Genomic DNA, 16,823 nt, shown 5'->3' on the forward strand with positions numbered 1-16,823 from the left:
TTAAAAATCTCTATAGGCGGCACTTGAAAAATTTCTCCAGGTTACCAGTTTAGAATTACAGAGGAGGTCTAGCACTAGAACTATTTCTGTCGCTCAGACATTCGCAGCGATACCTCATATGTGTGGTGCAAACATTGTTTACATATGTGGGCGCGACCAAAGTATGCTTTCACTACTGCACTAGCACACAGGGACGGGGGCGCTTTAAACTTGTTTTTATATTTTTTAATTTTTACACTTACACTGTCCCTTGATGTGATCACTTTTATTGGCATCATAAGGAATGTAAATATCCCTTGTGATAACAATACAGCATTGCAGGTCCTCTTCATGGGGATATCTGGGGTCTAAAAGACCCCAAATCTCTCCTCTGCCCTTAAAAGCAAAAGATCAAAAAAAATATTAAAATATGGCCAGAGAAACGAAAGTGACGTCAAAGTTGCTCCAGTCCTCCAAGGGCATAGAGATGAGCGGTGGACATCTAGCCATCGCTTATCTCTATGTAAAAAATAGACGTGCACTGCTGAAAAATTTGTTAGTTTTCCTTTCATTCATTTTTTTTGGGGGGGGGGGGGGTTATTCCTTATGATCACAATTCGTAAATTAATAAATTCGTAAATTTCAAAATTTTGTAATTTCGTAAACTCGAAAATTCGTAAATTTGGGAATTCAAAACTCTGAAAATAAGAAAGAAAATCCAAAAATTCTAAAGAATAACTAACTGACTAATAATAACTAACTGTTAAATTATACAGGGAACCACTGGACAGTGGTGGGAGGCACCTCTCCCACTGCTTCTAAAAGTGATATTGCAATGAATCCACTGCTGTTATGGGAAAGCCTGAGGAACAAAAAGATACCAGGATTATGATGGCATCTAGCTGCAGCCATAACCCGGTATTTAACCTCACAATCATTACATATGTTTACAGTTAGGCAGTCAGCAAGTATCAGTATCTTTTGATAGAAAATTACTTAGAACCCCCAAACATTATATATGTACAGTATCTCACAGAAGTGAGTACACCCCCTCCCAACGGAGACTAGGCAGTATTCCAACATGATAACAACCCCAAAACACACCTCCAAGACGACCACTGCCTTGCTAACGAAGCTGAGGCTAAAGGTGATGGACTGGCCAAGCATGTCTCCAGACCTAAACCCTATTGAGCGTCTGTGGGGCATCCTCAAATGGAAGGTCGAGGAGCGCAAGCTCTCTAACATCCACCAGCTCCGTGATGTCGTTATGGAGGAGTGGAAGAGGACTCCAGTGGGAACCTGTGAAGCTCTGGTTAACTCCATGCCCAAGAGGGTTAAGGCAGTGCTGGAAAATAATGGTGGCCACACAAAATATTGACACTTTGTGCCCAATTTGGATATTTTCACAGCGGTTTAGACATTAATGGCTGTGTGTTGAGTTATTTTCAGGGGACAGCAAATTTACACTGTTATACAAGCTGTACACTCACTACTTTACATTGTAGACAAGTGAAATTTCTTCAGTGTTGTCACATGAAAAGATAGAAGAAAAGATTTACAAAAATGTGAGGGGTGTACTCACTTTGTGTGATGCATTTTAGAATAGTGTAAATAGGTTTGTTAAGGTAGGTATATTGTTGGCTTGGCTGAGAGTCAGGCTGGGTTGAATCTGGGTCAGGGTTAAATGACTCAGGGAGGCTGGGTGACTCATCAGGCAGCACCTCTGGTACCTCCCCCTACTTTTTGGAACTTTGGAGAAGCTTCCAATATAATGGGAGAGAGGTTATTGAGGAGGACCCCAGCCAATCCCCAGCAAATGGGCTGGCAGGGGGAAGGCACCTCTTAAATACTCATCCCAGCAGGGGCAGCGGAGTTCAGGTGGAGGCTGGAGATGGAGTGCTGAGGAATCTGTCTGTGGCCCTTGAAGCAAACCCCCTAGTCTGCGGGGGGGGGGTGACCTTGGGCTTGGGTGCTGGATGGATCCTCTTACAACACATGGAGGAGTCCTGTCCAGAGGCACAGGAGCAAGAGTGAGGACAGCGGGCGCCAATAAGCATGTCCAGGAGGTCTGCAGGAGAAGTCAGCTGGGTGGGCTGGTGAGTGTGCACTCTGGGAGGACTGGGGGATGTAGTCAAGAGGACTAGTGAAAGGGCCAGATGCAGCCAGGTGGGCTGGCAGAGCCTGAAGAGGTGGTGCTGGGATCAGTGACCACCGGAGGTAGTGCAGTGAAAGTGCTAATGTTGTCACCCCATCGTTCTAAAGTATAGGGTTCCCTGCCTGTAAAGGGCCATTGCCGCAAACTTTTTCTTAGGGTGACACCACTGAGGATCTGCAAGCAAAATTGTGCAGGAGGAAGGGAAGGAGTGTATATGGACTGTGTATAGAGTTAGCCATATGAAAGGTACTCTTCTTGGAGAGATCGGGGGTCTATAAGATCCCAGATCCCTTCTGTGCCCTTAAAAGCATTTAAACACAAAGATCGGTGTGTTCAAATGCTTTCAATTTTTAAGAATGGCTTCCTTGACATCCTAGTAAACCAGAAGTAACGTCAGGTCATCGCTTCCTGGTTACCATAGCCCAGAGCCCAGCAAAGTCTATCTGGTCTTTGTTTCAGCTCTCTGATCAGCCGGCGGAAGTTCCAGCTGGTTGAACGGGACTCTCGGTGGGACGGTCCCAGTAAAGGCATGGAAGGCCCTGGGGTGTCCCCTCCAGCTTCTTGTAAAAGCAATTAAGGGGCTAGTTAGCCAGGCCACTAAGATTGCTTTTACGGGAGAGCCAACCATTGGTGATGCTGCAGGCATCATCCCGCTATAACCACTTGAAGTCCAGCGACGTACTGGGATGTGACTGGTCGGCAAGTGGTTGTGCAAGTGGGAGGAAGGAGAGAGGACCATGTTACCATTAGCTAAAAGTTTGCTTTAACCACTTCAGCTTCAGAAGGTTTGCCCCCTTAACGACCGGGCCATTTTTTGGGATACGGCACTGCATTACTTGAATTGACAATTGCGTGGAAAAAAATGCCTATATGACTTATAAGAGTTTTCCTACCCTTTTGGTACTGAAGCCAAAGTTGTTGCTGGACTTTCTTGCTTGGGAATCGGATGGTACACGTGAGTTCCGAACCGTAGAGCGCCTCCGAAATATAATGTGTGCCGTATGTTTGGAGTATGCTCTGCAACTCTTCTCGACTGCTGTGAGAACTTATGACCTTAAGAACATTGGCAAATCCTGTAAAAACAAAAATACGCATGCAGTTACTTCTCTACCAAGATCTCTACTATTTTGTTAGCCATGCATATGATTATTAATGATCATAAAAAACATCAAAGTAGACACTGAGGACAAAATTCAGACAGGTTCAGTACTGTACAGGATCACAACATACCTTAATGGTAAAATGTTTACAAGCACCATGCTTACAGTAAATGAGCTGGTTGGACATCCCGTTCCAAAACCACTGGAACCTGATGGAGTCACCACCCTCCTTAACTTCCCAAACAGCCTTCATTCTTCTAGTATTTGTGTCTTCACAATTTTTTTTTAGGGGAACGCCCCTTTTTTGGACCAACGGGGACCAGAGGCAGACTGGGCTTGGGGGCCAAATGCCCCCCGTGACGCTCTGATACACCGTAAAAAGACTGGAACACTCCCGCTGCAGACATGCCTAAAGGCTTTCCAGTGAAGAGGAGTAAAAAGTCCACAGCGGTGTCCTACCGAAGACAGAGTGCAGGCAGCCCCCTCGGCATGGATGGTGTAGTCACATCTGAGCAGAGGCCCGCTCTGTGCCCCACCGGAAGCTCTCCTCCCCCAGCCAGCCTCGACTAAGCTACGCTGGATCCCCCTTGCAGTCTCTGGCTGCCACTGATGGTCAGTTTAGGAACCCGAAGTCGGTGCTGCAGGCACCGTCCAGCCCAACCCGCCCAGTGAGCAAAGAGTACCTGGAGCAGAGCTTCAACCTGCAATGGGGGTTAGGAAGAGGCAAGGGAAGAGGGAGCATGGGGTCACTGCACCATGGCCCTCTGGGTTGTACTTGGCCCCTGGGACAAAAGTTGCTGTATAGTTGCCCCCCACCACTTCAACCTCTGCAGCAATGCTGGCAGCACTCATGTGTCTATTTCCCAAAGACAACCTCTAGACAACCTCTATAATATGACGCTGAGCATGTGACCTCAACTTCTTTGGCCGACCATGGCGAGGCGTGTTCTGAGTGGAACCTGTCCTGTTAAACCTGCTTTATGGTCTTGGCCACCATGCTGCAGCTCCGTTTCAGTGTCTTGGCAATCTTCTTTAGCCTAGGCCATCTTTATGTAGAGCAACAATTCTTTTTATTCAGGTTCTCAGAGAGTTATTTGCCATGAGGTGCCATATTGAACTTCCAGTGACCAGTATGAGAGAGCAAGAGCGATAGCACCAAATTTAACACACTTGCTCCCCATTCACACCTGAGACCTTGTAACCATGGAGGAGTGGAATAGGACTCCAGTGGCAAACTGTGAAGCTCTGGTGAACTCCATGCCCAAGAGGGTTAAGGCAGTGCTGGAAAATAATGGCAGCCACACAAAATATTGACACTTTGGGCCCAATTTGGACATTTTCACTTAGGGGTGTACTGATGTTTGTTGCCAGTGGTTTAGACATTAATGGCTGTGTGTTGAGTTATTTTGAGGGGATGGCAAATTTACAGTTATACAAGCTGTACACTCACTACTTTACATTGTAGACAAGTGTAATTTCTTCAGTGTTGTCACATGAAAAGATAGAAGAAAATATTTACAAAAATGTGAGGGGTGTACTTACTTTTGTGAGATACTGTGTGTATATCTGTCTAGAGTTCAGCATTAAAAAGAAACAATAAAGCAGAAATGAAGAACGAACCTGCAGACAGAGATATGGAGTTGAGTTTGACTTTATACAAGTTGCTCCGTACTCTCCACTGCTGGACCACTGGATACCCCATGGCCTCGTTATACCGAACTTCACCTAAGAAAAGATAAAAAGAGAATGGTAAACCAATGGGGGTCATATAGAGACAAGAAGTGGCCACACTCCACCAGCTCATTGAGTGAAGAGAGATGTGAATGGCCTCAGCCTGTAACTCCTCATAAGCCACACCCAATACTGACGCATTTAGCCCCACCCACTGAGGCTTAAATTGAATGCATTTTTGTGGCTCAAGTTACCACTTCTCCAGTTCAGGGTGAAAACGAGAATATTCAGCTGGGAGCTATGATGTCTTCAGGTACAGGAGGAACTCATGGAGGTTCCATGGAATTCTCCCAGGCTTGATGACATCATAGCTCCTGGCTGAATAAGCTGAGGAAGTGGCAATTTGAGTCCCAAAACCTTTGCTAGCCTTCATCCACCCCCGGGGCACTCTTCATCTCAGAGATATGGGGCACTATTTCTTCCACCGACAGCAACAGTGGGAATAATAATTAGTTCCACTGATACCAATGATGGGGCACTATTCCTCCCACTGACACCAATATTGGGGCACTATTCCTCCCACTGATACCAATGATGGGGCACTATTCCTCCCACTGACACCAATGTTGGGGCACTATTCCTCCCTCTGGCACCAATGATGGGGTACTATTCCCCCCACTGATATCAGTGTTGGGGCACTATTCCTCCCACTGACACCAATGATGGGGCACTATTGATCTTTTATTAAAAAAGAATCAAGCGACCAATTTTTACAAAAGTATAAAAAAAAACCATAGTATAAAACTTCAACAGAAAACAAAGGAATACACATCCATGTTCGGAATATATACAATATATACATAGTCCATTACCAAAACATTTTTAGAAAACTATTTACATAAAGCAGCAGAGAGGGCCTAAGAGGCACAACCCATCACCTACGCAGCCATTTATCAAAAATGTATCATAAGTTATAAAATCTAGGGTGACAAGAGACAGACAGCCACACCCGGGAAAGAGACTCCTGGCAGTCAGGGATTCTTGAACCCCCTCCACACCTTCAACCAAGCCCCCTGACTCTGCTTGTCTCTCTCAAGCACCCAAATCTTCTCCACCTCATGCAGAATGTCATACACCACCACTTTAACAGGAAGGATTTTATGCCCGAATGCAGACCTGACACTGTGCGTTCCAGGTGAAATAACTGACTACTAAGCTAACTAGAAAAAGTGTCCAAACAAAAAACCCCACCAGTATTGAATGCTCCGTACGCCCACTCAGCATAACCCAGGCTGGAGAGGAAAGGAACACCAAGGGCCCGACCCACCTGTTTGTACACCTCTATGTTAAAGGGGCAATGAAGCAGAAAATGGTCCATAGTCTCCTCTCATCTGTACACTCCTCTCGAGGACAGCTACGATCCACCCCACTGCGGAATTTCAAATTGCCCCAAACATAGAGCCTCCCACGGAAGCACAACCAGGCCAGATCCCTAAATTTAGGGTCTACTCTGTCCAAACTAATCAATCTTAACCCCACCCCCAAAACTGGGCCTGGGCAATCCCTTAAGGCCAATGGGTCATGAAAGACTTCGCTCAAGACTCAACTCATAAGACTTTCCTCTGTACCGATCTGAGATCTTCAGCCGACAATTGCCACTGCCGCAGTAACTTCAGGCACGGAGCAACATAGGCTGGTAGCTGACCACGATGACCCCTGAGATTCTTCACTTGGCCACCTTCTTCCCAAAGTCGTAGAAAAGGCCTAAACCAAGATCTAAATATGCCTACTCATCCAGGAGGTTCCAGTGCAAGCATATTACCAATGTTATATTTGAGAAATAGCAGTGAAAAGAAAAGAACTGGGTTGACCATACCTAAGCCACCCACGCTCCTGGATAGATAGGTGACTCTTGATGGGGTTCAGTCTGTTTCCACACAGCATCTGGAAGAACACACTACTGACCCTAGCATAGAGAGATACTGGCAAGATGCAGACAAAGCTGACATACAAGAATATCGGAATCAGGTAAGTCTTAATCAGATCAACCCTTTCCCTCAGAGATAACATCCATCTCTTCCAGCTTACCAGCTTACCACCTTAGTATTGGCAATTTCCAGTCTGCCTTCCCAGTTTTTGAGGCCATAATCGCCGGGTCCAAATTCAATGCCTAGAATCTTAATTCTTTCCTGGGGCACTGGAAAGGTGTCCGGGAGATCAAACCCCTCACCTTCCTTTCCCATCCAAAAAACGTCACTCTTTTCCTGATTGATCTTGGAGCCTGATGCTTCAGAATACCGTGATGTCAGAGAGACCACCTCCTCTGCTTCATCTGCCCAAGTGATAATCACCGACACATCGTCCGCATAGGCAACAACCCCCAAAGGCGGCTCACCCGGGAGCCCCACTGGCACCCCACATAACATGCTGCTCTCTAGCCTCCTGATGAAGGGGTCGATTGCAAACACGTAGAGCAGGGGACTCAGGGGACAACCTTGGCGCACCCCGGAGCCAACCTCAAAGGACTGCCTAACCTAACCATTAACAAGAGGAAAGCTTTCTGCTCCCTTATACAAGACTTTTAACCAATCGACAAAACCACCCGGCAGACCGCACTTACTAAGGAGCAACCACAGGTACTCATGGTTAACACGATCAAAAGCTTTTGCCTGATCCAATGTCAGCAAATACTTTCCCCAGCCTGCAGCCCTGCACTGCTCCAAGGCCTCCCGGACAGCTAAAACTGATGTGAAGGTGCTTCTACCCTGGATCGAACAGTGCTGATGGCGAGAAAGCAAAGACTCTGCTACTGATGATAGGCGCCAGAAAAGAATCTTTGCCAGTATCTTTCTATTCTTTGAATCTTTCTACCCTTTGAAAGAAGAATCACAACGAGTGCCTCATGGAAGGGGAAAGCACCCCCCCCCCCCCCCAGCAAGGCAACTATTAAAAACCTCTACCAAATGTGGGGACAGAATAGACCTAAAGGCTTTGTAAAACTCAGCCGTCAAGCCATCCGGTCCAGGTGACTTTTTGATGGCAAGCTGTTCAATTGCCCTCATCACCTCTTCAACTGTGATCTCCTGTCAAATTCATCAATGGAACATCTCCACCATTTAGACCTGCAGTAGAGTCCAAAAAGCTGTCCATCTTGTCACGGTCAAGCTCTTTCCTCCCAAGAAGGTCAGCATAAAAGGATCCCTGACCTGGACTTTGTCAAGGAACCTGTACTATCCTTAAGGCCAACAACCGTTTTAACAGCTACACCTTGTTTGCAGTTCTGGTAAGGATCAGGCGAGTGGTACTTCCCATAGTCCCTCTCTAGAACCAAAGAGGCATGCCAGTCATATTGACACTTCCTGAGAAGGAGTTTCATTTCTGAGGTTGCCCCAGGATCTCCTCCTCTCGAGACAAGAATATCCAGCTTCCTCTGTAAACGTTGGTAGGTCATGTATTTATTAAACTGTTTTCTATTGGCTAGTCCCCTGAAGAATCCAGCGATACTCTTTTTGGTCAGCTCCCACCACTCAGCCTTGCTGCTACAAAAGTCCTGAAAGGATTGTCTAACATGTTCTTTCTTGAGTAGAGTCAAATTCAATCTCCAGATGCCCTTGCCCCTCTGAGGGGCATCTGAAGCATTCAGGACCACAGATAGCATACAGTGATCAGAGAACTCTACTGCCTGCACCACTGGGGGCGAGAAAGCAGAGGTTCTCTTAAAAAAAACGATCTATCCTACTCTGGCTACTACCTCGATGAAATGTGAACCCGGTGTCATCCGGGAGGTGCTTAATGTGCACATCCACAAGACCAGCATCCCTAACCATACTATTTAAAAAAACGCTATCATATACCAGCCTTTCCTTGAAGTCCTTCCTGTCCTTGGGCCTAGTTACTGTATTAAAGTCACCTCCAAAGACCACTTGACGGGATGTAAAAAGAAATGACTTGATCCTTGTAAAAAGGCATTTCCTGTCCCACTTTTTGTGCGGCCCATAAACATTAATTAGGCACAGGTCCTGCCCCCTCACAAGGATGTCTAAGACCATACATCTCCCAATCTCCACCTCAATAACCTGCCGGACATTTACCATGCCGGTTTTAAACAACACCGCCACACCGTCGTAAGGCTCGACTGCAAGAGACCAGTAAGATGGACCATACCTCCACTCTCTTTTGGCTATATGAATATCTGCCAAGCAGGTGAACCTAGTCTCTTGCAAAAATATAATTTCAGCCCCTAATTGGCTGAACAAAAAGAAGGCCATAGAATGAGCTCTTACTGACTTACTGACATTTATTGTCACCACTTTTAACAGAGGGGGAACCACCATTTTGGTTATTGGGTGGATTGCTTCTTAGCTCCCCTCTGCTGCTCATCACCAGAAGCCTCTCTCTTTCTTGAGGCAGCCTCAAACTCCATTTCAGAATCAGAACTTCGCTCCGAAGAAGCGCCAGATGAAGAAATATACCATTCAGAGGTCCTATAATGGTTGGAGACAGGCACTGGATCCCATTCCATCCTCACTGCCTGCTTCCGCTTCCCAACCTTCCTTCTCTCCTCCAGGTACTGCAGGTCAGCTTCAGAGATGCCATCATCTCTTGTTTTTTTCTTTGGAGTCTTCACAGAAGACTCCTTTACAGAGGAAGAAGCAACCTTTTTAGTACAAGCTGCCACTCCTGGTGGGGGTGATGTTCCCTTTGAGACAGACTTAGAAGGGGTAGACACCTGGGAAGGTTCTGACACATCAGGAGAGGGTACAGTAGGCTGGGGGGACACAGAGACAGATACAGAAGGAATACTTACAGACACAGGAGGGGTGGCCACAGGAACTGGAGAGGGATCCGGAGCAGGACCAGGGGAGTTGGTCACTGCATAGGAGGATGGTACACCAGGAGCCCCACCCTCCATCTTGTCCAGCCTCGACAAGTCATCCATTACCTCCTTCTCCATATTGTGCCAGGGATCAGGACTAGGGATGAGCTTGGTGTTCGAGTCGAACGCATGTTCGACTCGAACACCGGCTGGTCGCCCATTCGGCGAAGCCAGAACTCTGTGGGCTGTTCGTGCCAAATTCATGTGGCGCTCACGGCCCACAATGCACTGTGCCATCGCAGTGCATTGCTGGCTCATGATTGGCCAAGCATGCACTGTGACCCCGCATGCTTGGCCAATCACAGCGCTGGCAGCGAGGAGAGCCATGATTGGCCACAGGCAGGATGCCTATGGCCAATCATAGCTCAGGCTGTGTAGTACACGCCCCACACTATATAAGGCCTCCAGCGGGGCGGCCTTGTGTAGTGTGTTGGCATCTGCAGGAGTTAGTGGGTGTTCTCTGTGTACCTTCAATGCAGTATACACTTTTATCCACCTATATAGCATTATTGCTCTTCTGTAATTTAGCTATCAGCCATCTGCAGGAGTTTCTGGGTGTTGTCTGTGTGACCTGAGTGCAGTATACACCTTTATCCACCTATATAGCTATATTGCTCTTCTGTAATTGAGCTATGAGCCATCTGCAGGAGTTTATGTGTGTTGTCTGTGTGACCTGAGTGCAGTATACACCTTTATCCACCTATATAGTTATATTGCTCTTCTGTAATTGAGCTATCAGCCATCTGCAGGAGTTTCTAAGTGGTGTCTGTGTGCCCTGAGTGCAGTATACACCTTTATCCACCTATTTTGCTCTTCTCTAATTGAGCCATCTGCCATCTGCAGGAGTTAGTTGGTGTTGTGTGCCTCCAGCACAGCACAGTATACACCGGTATCTACCCTTTAATTCCTGTTGTTCTATAATAAAGGCATCTGCAGGAGTTAGTGGGTGTTGTGTGCCTCCAGCACAATATACACTACCCAATTGCTGGTTTTCCCATCTCCCTTCAGGCCATTACCATGTCTGGAAGGCCAACAAGGAGAGGCAGACAGGCACGAGCCGATAAAAGAGGGCAAGCAGGCTCTGTGTCTAGAGACAACAGTGCTGGTCGTGGACGCGGTGTATCGCGATCAGCACGTGGCCATGGTACACGCTTGTCCTTATTTTCGGCAGCTGGACATGTTGAGCCACATCATGCCGAAGACTTGGTAGAGTGGATGACCAAGCCCTCTTCATCCTCCTCATCCTCTGTCACCCAGGCTCAGGGTACTAGCAAAGCAGCTGCCAATGCATCCTCTTCCCTCGTCTCAATGTCATCATCAGTGACTCCTTCCTTAGACCCACCACGTCCTCCTGAGGAGTCCCCTGAACTCTTTGAGCACAGTGTTGGGTACATGCTCCAGGAGGATGCCCAGTGTTTTGTAGACTCTGATGATGATACTCAGCTAGAGGAAGGCAGTAGCGTGAGCACAGAGAGAGGGGATGCCGAAGAAGGACAGCAATCTAGCAGTCATGTTCCACAAGCTGCAGCATACTGCCAGGTTTGCTCCAGCGATGAAGAGGTAGGGGGATGATGAGGGCACTGACTCCACGTGGGTGCCTGGTAGGAGAGAGGAGGAGGAGGCACATCTCCAATGAGACAGGATGCCCTCCAGGGGTCAGCTTAGGGGCAGCACACCGACTGAATCATACCGCAGAGCTCCGCCTGTGCAGGGCGCTGCCTCTGCGCGTTATTCTAAAAGTTCTTTGGTGTGGGCCTTTTTTGAGACAAGTGCATCAGATCGCACCGCTGCTATTTGCAACATATGTCTCAAGTGTATCTCGCGTGGCCAAAACATCAGCCGCTTGGGCACCACATGCTTGACCAGACATATGTTGACCTGCCATGCAGCTCGTTAGCAAGTGTACCTCAAAGACCCACACCAAAGAACAAATCGGACCTCTCCTTGCTCCTCATCAGCTGGGATCTCCAACCCCACTAGAACTTCAGTCCTCTCTGAAACCTGCGCTGAGAGAAATTAAGGTGTAGAATTAGGCGTGTCACAGCCAAGTGCTTGCGGGCACTATGCTAGCAGTACAGCCACGTCCGATTGTAGCAGGCAAATTTCCCTGCCCCTGCTGCTGGACCGTAGAAAGAAGTTCACTCCCAGCCATCCACATGCCCAGCGGTTGAATGCTAGCTTAGCTAAATTGCTAGCACTTCAACTGCTACCTTTTCAGTTTTGCTAGACTCGGCCCCCTTCTGTGAGTTTGTACAATGTGCAGTTCCTCAGTGGCAGGTCCCCAAATGCCACTTTTTCTCACGGAAGGCGATTCCAGCTCTCTACCGGCATGTGGAAGGCATGTGGTGGACAACTGACCCATGTGCCCTGTGTGGCTCACGTCCTTAACCTGGTGGTGCAGCGGTTCTTTGGCAGGTACCCGGGCTTATAGGATTTCCTGAAGCAGGCCAGGAAAGTCTGTGTGCATTTCTGCTGATCATTTAATACCTGTGCTCGGCTGGCTGAGCTCCAAAAGGAGTTGAACCTGCCCAAGAACCGCCTTATATGTGACATGCCCACCAGGTGGAACTCAACGTTGGCCATACTGCAGCGGCTGCACACACAGCAGAGGGCCATCAATGAGTACCTGTGCGACTACGGCACCAGGACAGGGTCAGGGGAGCTTGGTTTTTTTTTCTCACCACTCCAGTGGGGCATGATCAGGGATGCATGCACAGTCCTATCACCATTTGAGGAGGCCACAAGGATGGTGAGCAGTGACAGTGCAGGCATCAGTGACACTGTACCTCTCGTCCACATGTTCGAGCATATGCTGCGTGGAATAATAGACAGGGCACTTGAGGCAGAACAGAGGCAGGAAGAGGAGGACTTCCTTGCCTCTCAAGGCCCCCTTTATCCAGACAGTGTTCCTGCTGTCTCACCCATCACACAGGAAGAGGAGGAGGAGGAGGAGGAGGAGGAGGATGATTGTGTCAGCATGGAGGTGGAGGCTGGCACTCAGCATCAGCAGCAGCAGTCTTATAGGGATGATTTACAGTCCCAAGAAACCTGTGGACTTGTACTTGGCTGGGAGGAGGTAGCTGCGGTTGTCCTTAGTGACCCAGAGGACTCCGGACCCTGCATGGCCTCCCTGATCCTGCAAAGCCTGCGGAAGGATCCTCGTATTCTTCGGATCAAGGAGAGGGACCATTACTGGCTGGCCACTCTCCTTGATCCACGGTACAAGGGTAAGGTTGCAGAGCTCATCTTGCCGTCGCAGAGGGAGCAGAGGGTGAGACATCTCCGGGAGGCCTTGCAGAAAAGGTCTGTGCAATGCGTTCCCAGAGACTGGGAGGTTAGAAACTCCTGGTCCTGGACAACGTGTTGCTGAGGCAACGGTCAGAAGGAGCGGTGGAGAAGGTGGCCGTCAGACAATTTTTTAGTCCGCAGCCCCAAGGTATGATCGGTTCCAGCATCCATCGCCAGCATCTGATTTACATGGTGCAGGAATACCTAGGGGCAAGGTCAGACTTGGACACCTTTCCCACCGAAAATCCTCTGGCTTACTGGGTCTTGAGGATGGATCACTGGCCAGAGCTTGCACAGTATGCAATTGAGCTACTGGCCTGTCCTGCATCCAGCGTTCTTTCGGAACACACCTTCAGTGCTGCTGGTGGCTTTGTTACCGATCACAGGGTGTGCCTGTCCACCGACTCAGTTGATCGACTGACCTTCATAAAGATGAATCAGTCTTGGATCACCCATAGCTATCAAGCACCTGAAGCTGATGTAACCGATTTTTTTTTTTTTAAATATCATATCCCTTCAAGACTGCCTATGCTGATGAGTGATTGTCCTGTTATGTTGACTGTCTATCCTCTTCCTCCTCCGCTGATATCTTGGAAGAACCTTTTTGGTTCTGGGTGATGCCACCAGCCCAATTTTTTAGCCCCTGTTTAACAGGTGCGCGTAATCACAATTTTTGATGGAATGCTTTGCAGCAGGGCTCATTCCTGCACTACAACTAGAGTATATGGGTGAGGTTGCAGTGCCTAAGGCCCAATTTTTCAGCCCCTGTAAATTACAATTTTTGATGCAATGATTTGCAGCAGGGCTCATTCCTGCACTACAACTAGAGTATATGGGAGAGGTTGCAGTGTATAGGCCCCATTTTTCAGCCCCTCTTTAACAGGGGCATGTAACACAATTTTTGATGCAATGCTTTGCAGCAGGGCTCATTCCTGCACTACAACTAGAGTATATGGGAGAGGTTTCAGTGTCGTGGCACCAGCACCAGTGCCAAAGGCCCAATTTTTCAGCCCCTGTTTAACAGGGGCGTGTAATTACAATTTTCGATGCAATGCTTTGCAGCAGGGCTTATTCCTGAACTCCAACTAGAGTATCTGGGAGAGGTTGCAGTGTTGTGGCACCAGCAAGCAGTGCCTAAGGCCCAATTTTTCAGCCCCTGTTTAACAGGGGCATGTAATTACAATTCTTGATATAATATTTCACAGCAGGGCCCGTTCCTGTGCCCACCGAGAGTAACTGTGAGGACTTATAGTGTTGTGGCACCAGCACCACCACCACAATCACCAAAGGCTCAATTTTTCTACCACTTCATATCTATTCTTCATATAATCGTTCACAGCAGGGCGCTCCAGCGCCCACCAAGTGTCACTTTGAGGGCTTACAATGTTGTGGCAACACCAACACCTTGTTCCGCCATTTCTGCAGAGCATATAGGCCCCTACTTTCAAACATCCAACTTACAAACGTCTCCTACTTGCAAATAGAAGGAGACAACAGGAAGTGATGAAAAAAGACGTACGGCAAAAAAATTATACAGGGGTGATAACCCTTCCCTATGTTTTCCAAAAAGCTTAAAAATTTATTTTTTGACTGGAGCTACACTTTAAAAAATGTACCAGTTCAAAATTACAAACAGATTCTACTTAACACAACAAACCTACACAGTCCCTGTCTTGTTTGCACCGCATGTATACTGCTGTTCTAAGTATATAGGGCCTGGGGGCCCCACGCCTTTCCTTTTTTTAATATGGGTACGGGGTTCCCCTTAATATCCGTACAAGACCCAAAGGGGCTGGTAATGGGCAGGGGGGGCTACCCATGCCATTTTTCTCAATGATTTTCATCCATATTGCCGGAACCAGATATTACATTAAAACCGCAAGCAGTTTTAAATGACTTTTTTTCCGTTAAATGTAATTTTGTGCAGGGACTGTTCTAAACACGGGAAACACATGGCACTTCACAGGCATACTATAGACACCCCCCAGGCACGATATTTAAATAAATATTTCACTTTTTTTCACTTTAATCGTCATTAAAATCAGTGCTCCCGAAAAACCGTGCGTTTTTAAAATCATTTTAGGCATTGACCCATGTCCCCTGGGGCAGGAGCCAGGTCCCCAGACCCTTTTTAGGACAATATCTTGCATATTAGCCATTAAAATTAGCACTTTTTATTTTGAACGTTTGAGTCCCATAGACTTCAATGGGGTTCTAAAGTTTGCACAAATTTTCGGTCCGTTCGAAAGTTCTGGTGCGAACCGAACCGGGGGGTGTTCGGGTCATCCTTATTCAGGACATCTGCTGTAGGGATGGCCAAGGCGCAGGCACAGGTTGCACCTGATCATATCGCTGCAGTCCTTGGCCATATGACCCTGACCCCAACACACTGAACATATCAAGGCTGAACAGGAGGAGCTCAAATGCCCCTTTTCTCCACAGCGGTGACACAGCTTCGGTTGACCAGGGTAGCAAATAGTCATCCTATCCCTCCCTATAAAAGCTGAGGAGGGCAGGTGACGGATAACATTCCCATCCCTGGCCAACCTGACCGTTACTGACCAACCCCCAGTCCAGATGTTATGCTCATCAAGGATTTTGCTGGGCTTAATCAAAACCTCCCCATAGTTCCGCAACCAAACCTCTAAATCCTGAGCGGGGACACTCTCATTAGTCAGAATAATTTTTTTTTTTTTACTGTTGACCTCTGGGAAATCGCAACTGGGGCCAGACCTTCCCATTCAGGTCTTGACCTGCACCAAGCCTCACATCGCTCCCATAACAGGTCAAGACCCTCTGGCCTGGTGAAGCTAACCATATAATCCCTTGTCCCAGACACATGTATAAAGGCATACAGGTCATTTGCCCCAAAACCCATTTCCAGAATCAGATCCACCACCGCACGCCGCGCTGGAGGGACTGCACCACCTTCCCATTTCAGAATTAATACATTACTTCTGGGACCCCCAGCAGAAGCCAGAGACCCAAGACCAGATCTGGAGGTGCCCAAAGTGGTAGGCTGTAGGGGAAAACCCCGCTTGGGAGTGGAGCTACCAGGAGCAGAGCATACCACCTGAGCAAATGTAGGTTTATCAGGGCCAAGGCTCCACACTGAAGTCACATTAGTCTGTACATTATTATTATTAGCATTGTCATTATTAACAGTTTGAAGTGAATTAGCAGAATCCATAGCAGGACGATTGCCCATCACACTGGTGCTGGAGTGATTGTTATCAGTCACAGAAATGTTCAATCTCCCATCCGGAATGGTCACAGTCACTGCTGCAGTACCAGCTGTCTCCTGATGCTGCGCTGTAGAGTCCTCAGCAGCAGTGGGGCAAACAGCTTTGGACTCTGCTAACAAAGAGTTAATGGGCTCTGCTGACATCTGTAGTTCATCCACAGAAATTACACTTTTTAAATGTAAGTCTTGCTGCATTGCAACATCATCAGGCACAACATGGCTGCACACAGGATTAACAGTATCAGCAGGCACAACATTGCTGCACACAGCATTAGCAGCCTGACTGTCATTAGGCACATTGTCAGTATCAGTGAAAGGCACAAACACAGTCTAATGCCGCGTACACACGAGCGGACTTTTCAACATCCAAAGTCCGAAGGACCGAGTCCGTCAGACTATCCGATCGTGTGTGGGCTGCAACGGACTTTTGATTCACCAAAGTCTGACGGACTTTAGAATATGGAACATGCTTCAAATTTTCCCGAAGGAACTCCGCCGGACCCGGTCCCC

General features: G+C 47.8%; 1 protein-coding gene across 2 annotated transcripts in view; it reads right to left on the bottom strand.

Moving 5' to 3' along the window:
• ASTN2 (astrotactin 2) overlaps positions 1 to 16,823 on the bottom strand; it is a 661,578-nt gene that overhangs the window by 116,008 nt on the left and 528,747 nt on the right. For both annotated transcript variants that reach the window (XM_077468007.1, XM_077468041.1), the window contains 2 exons: positions 4,855 to 4,959; positions 3,028 to 3,207 (listed from right to left, as the gene is read on the bottom strand). In XM_077468007.1, coding sequence (XP_077324133.1) covers positions 3,028 to 3,207; positions 4,855 to 4,959 — 285 coding nt within the window. The remainder of the gene's footprint in view (positions 1 to 3,027; positions 3,208 to 4,854; positions 4,960 to 16,823) is intronic.

The sequence above is a fragment of the Lithobates pipiens genome, unplaced genomic scaffold (genome assembly GCF_037356315.1).
Source record: "Lithobates pipiens isolate NorthernLeopardFrog02 unplaced genomic scaffold, aLitPip1_a1.2 Scaffold_1, whole genome shotgun sequence".
Classification (NCBI taxonomy): domain Eukaryota; kingdom Metazoa; phylum Chordata; class Amphibia; order Anura; family Ranidae; genus Lithobates; species Lithobates pipiens.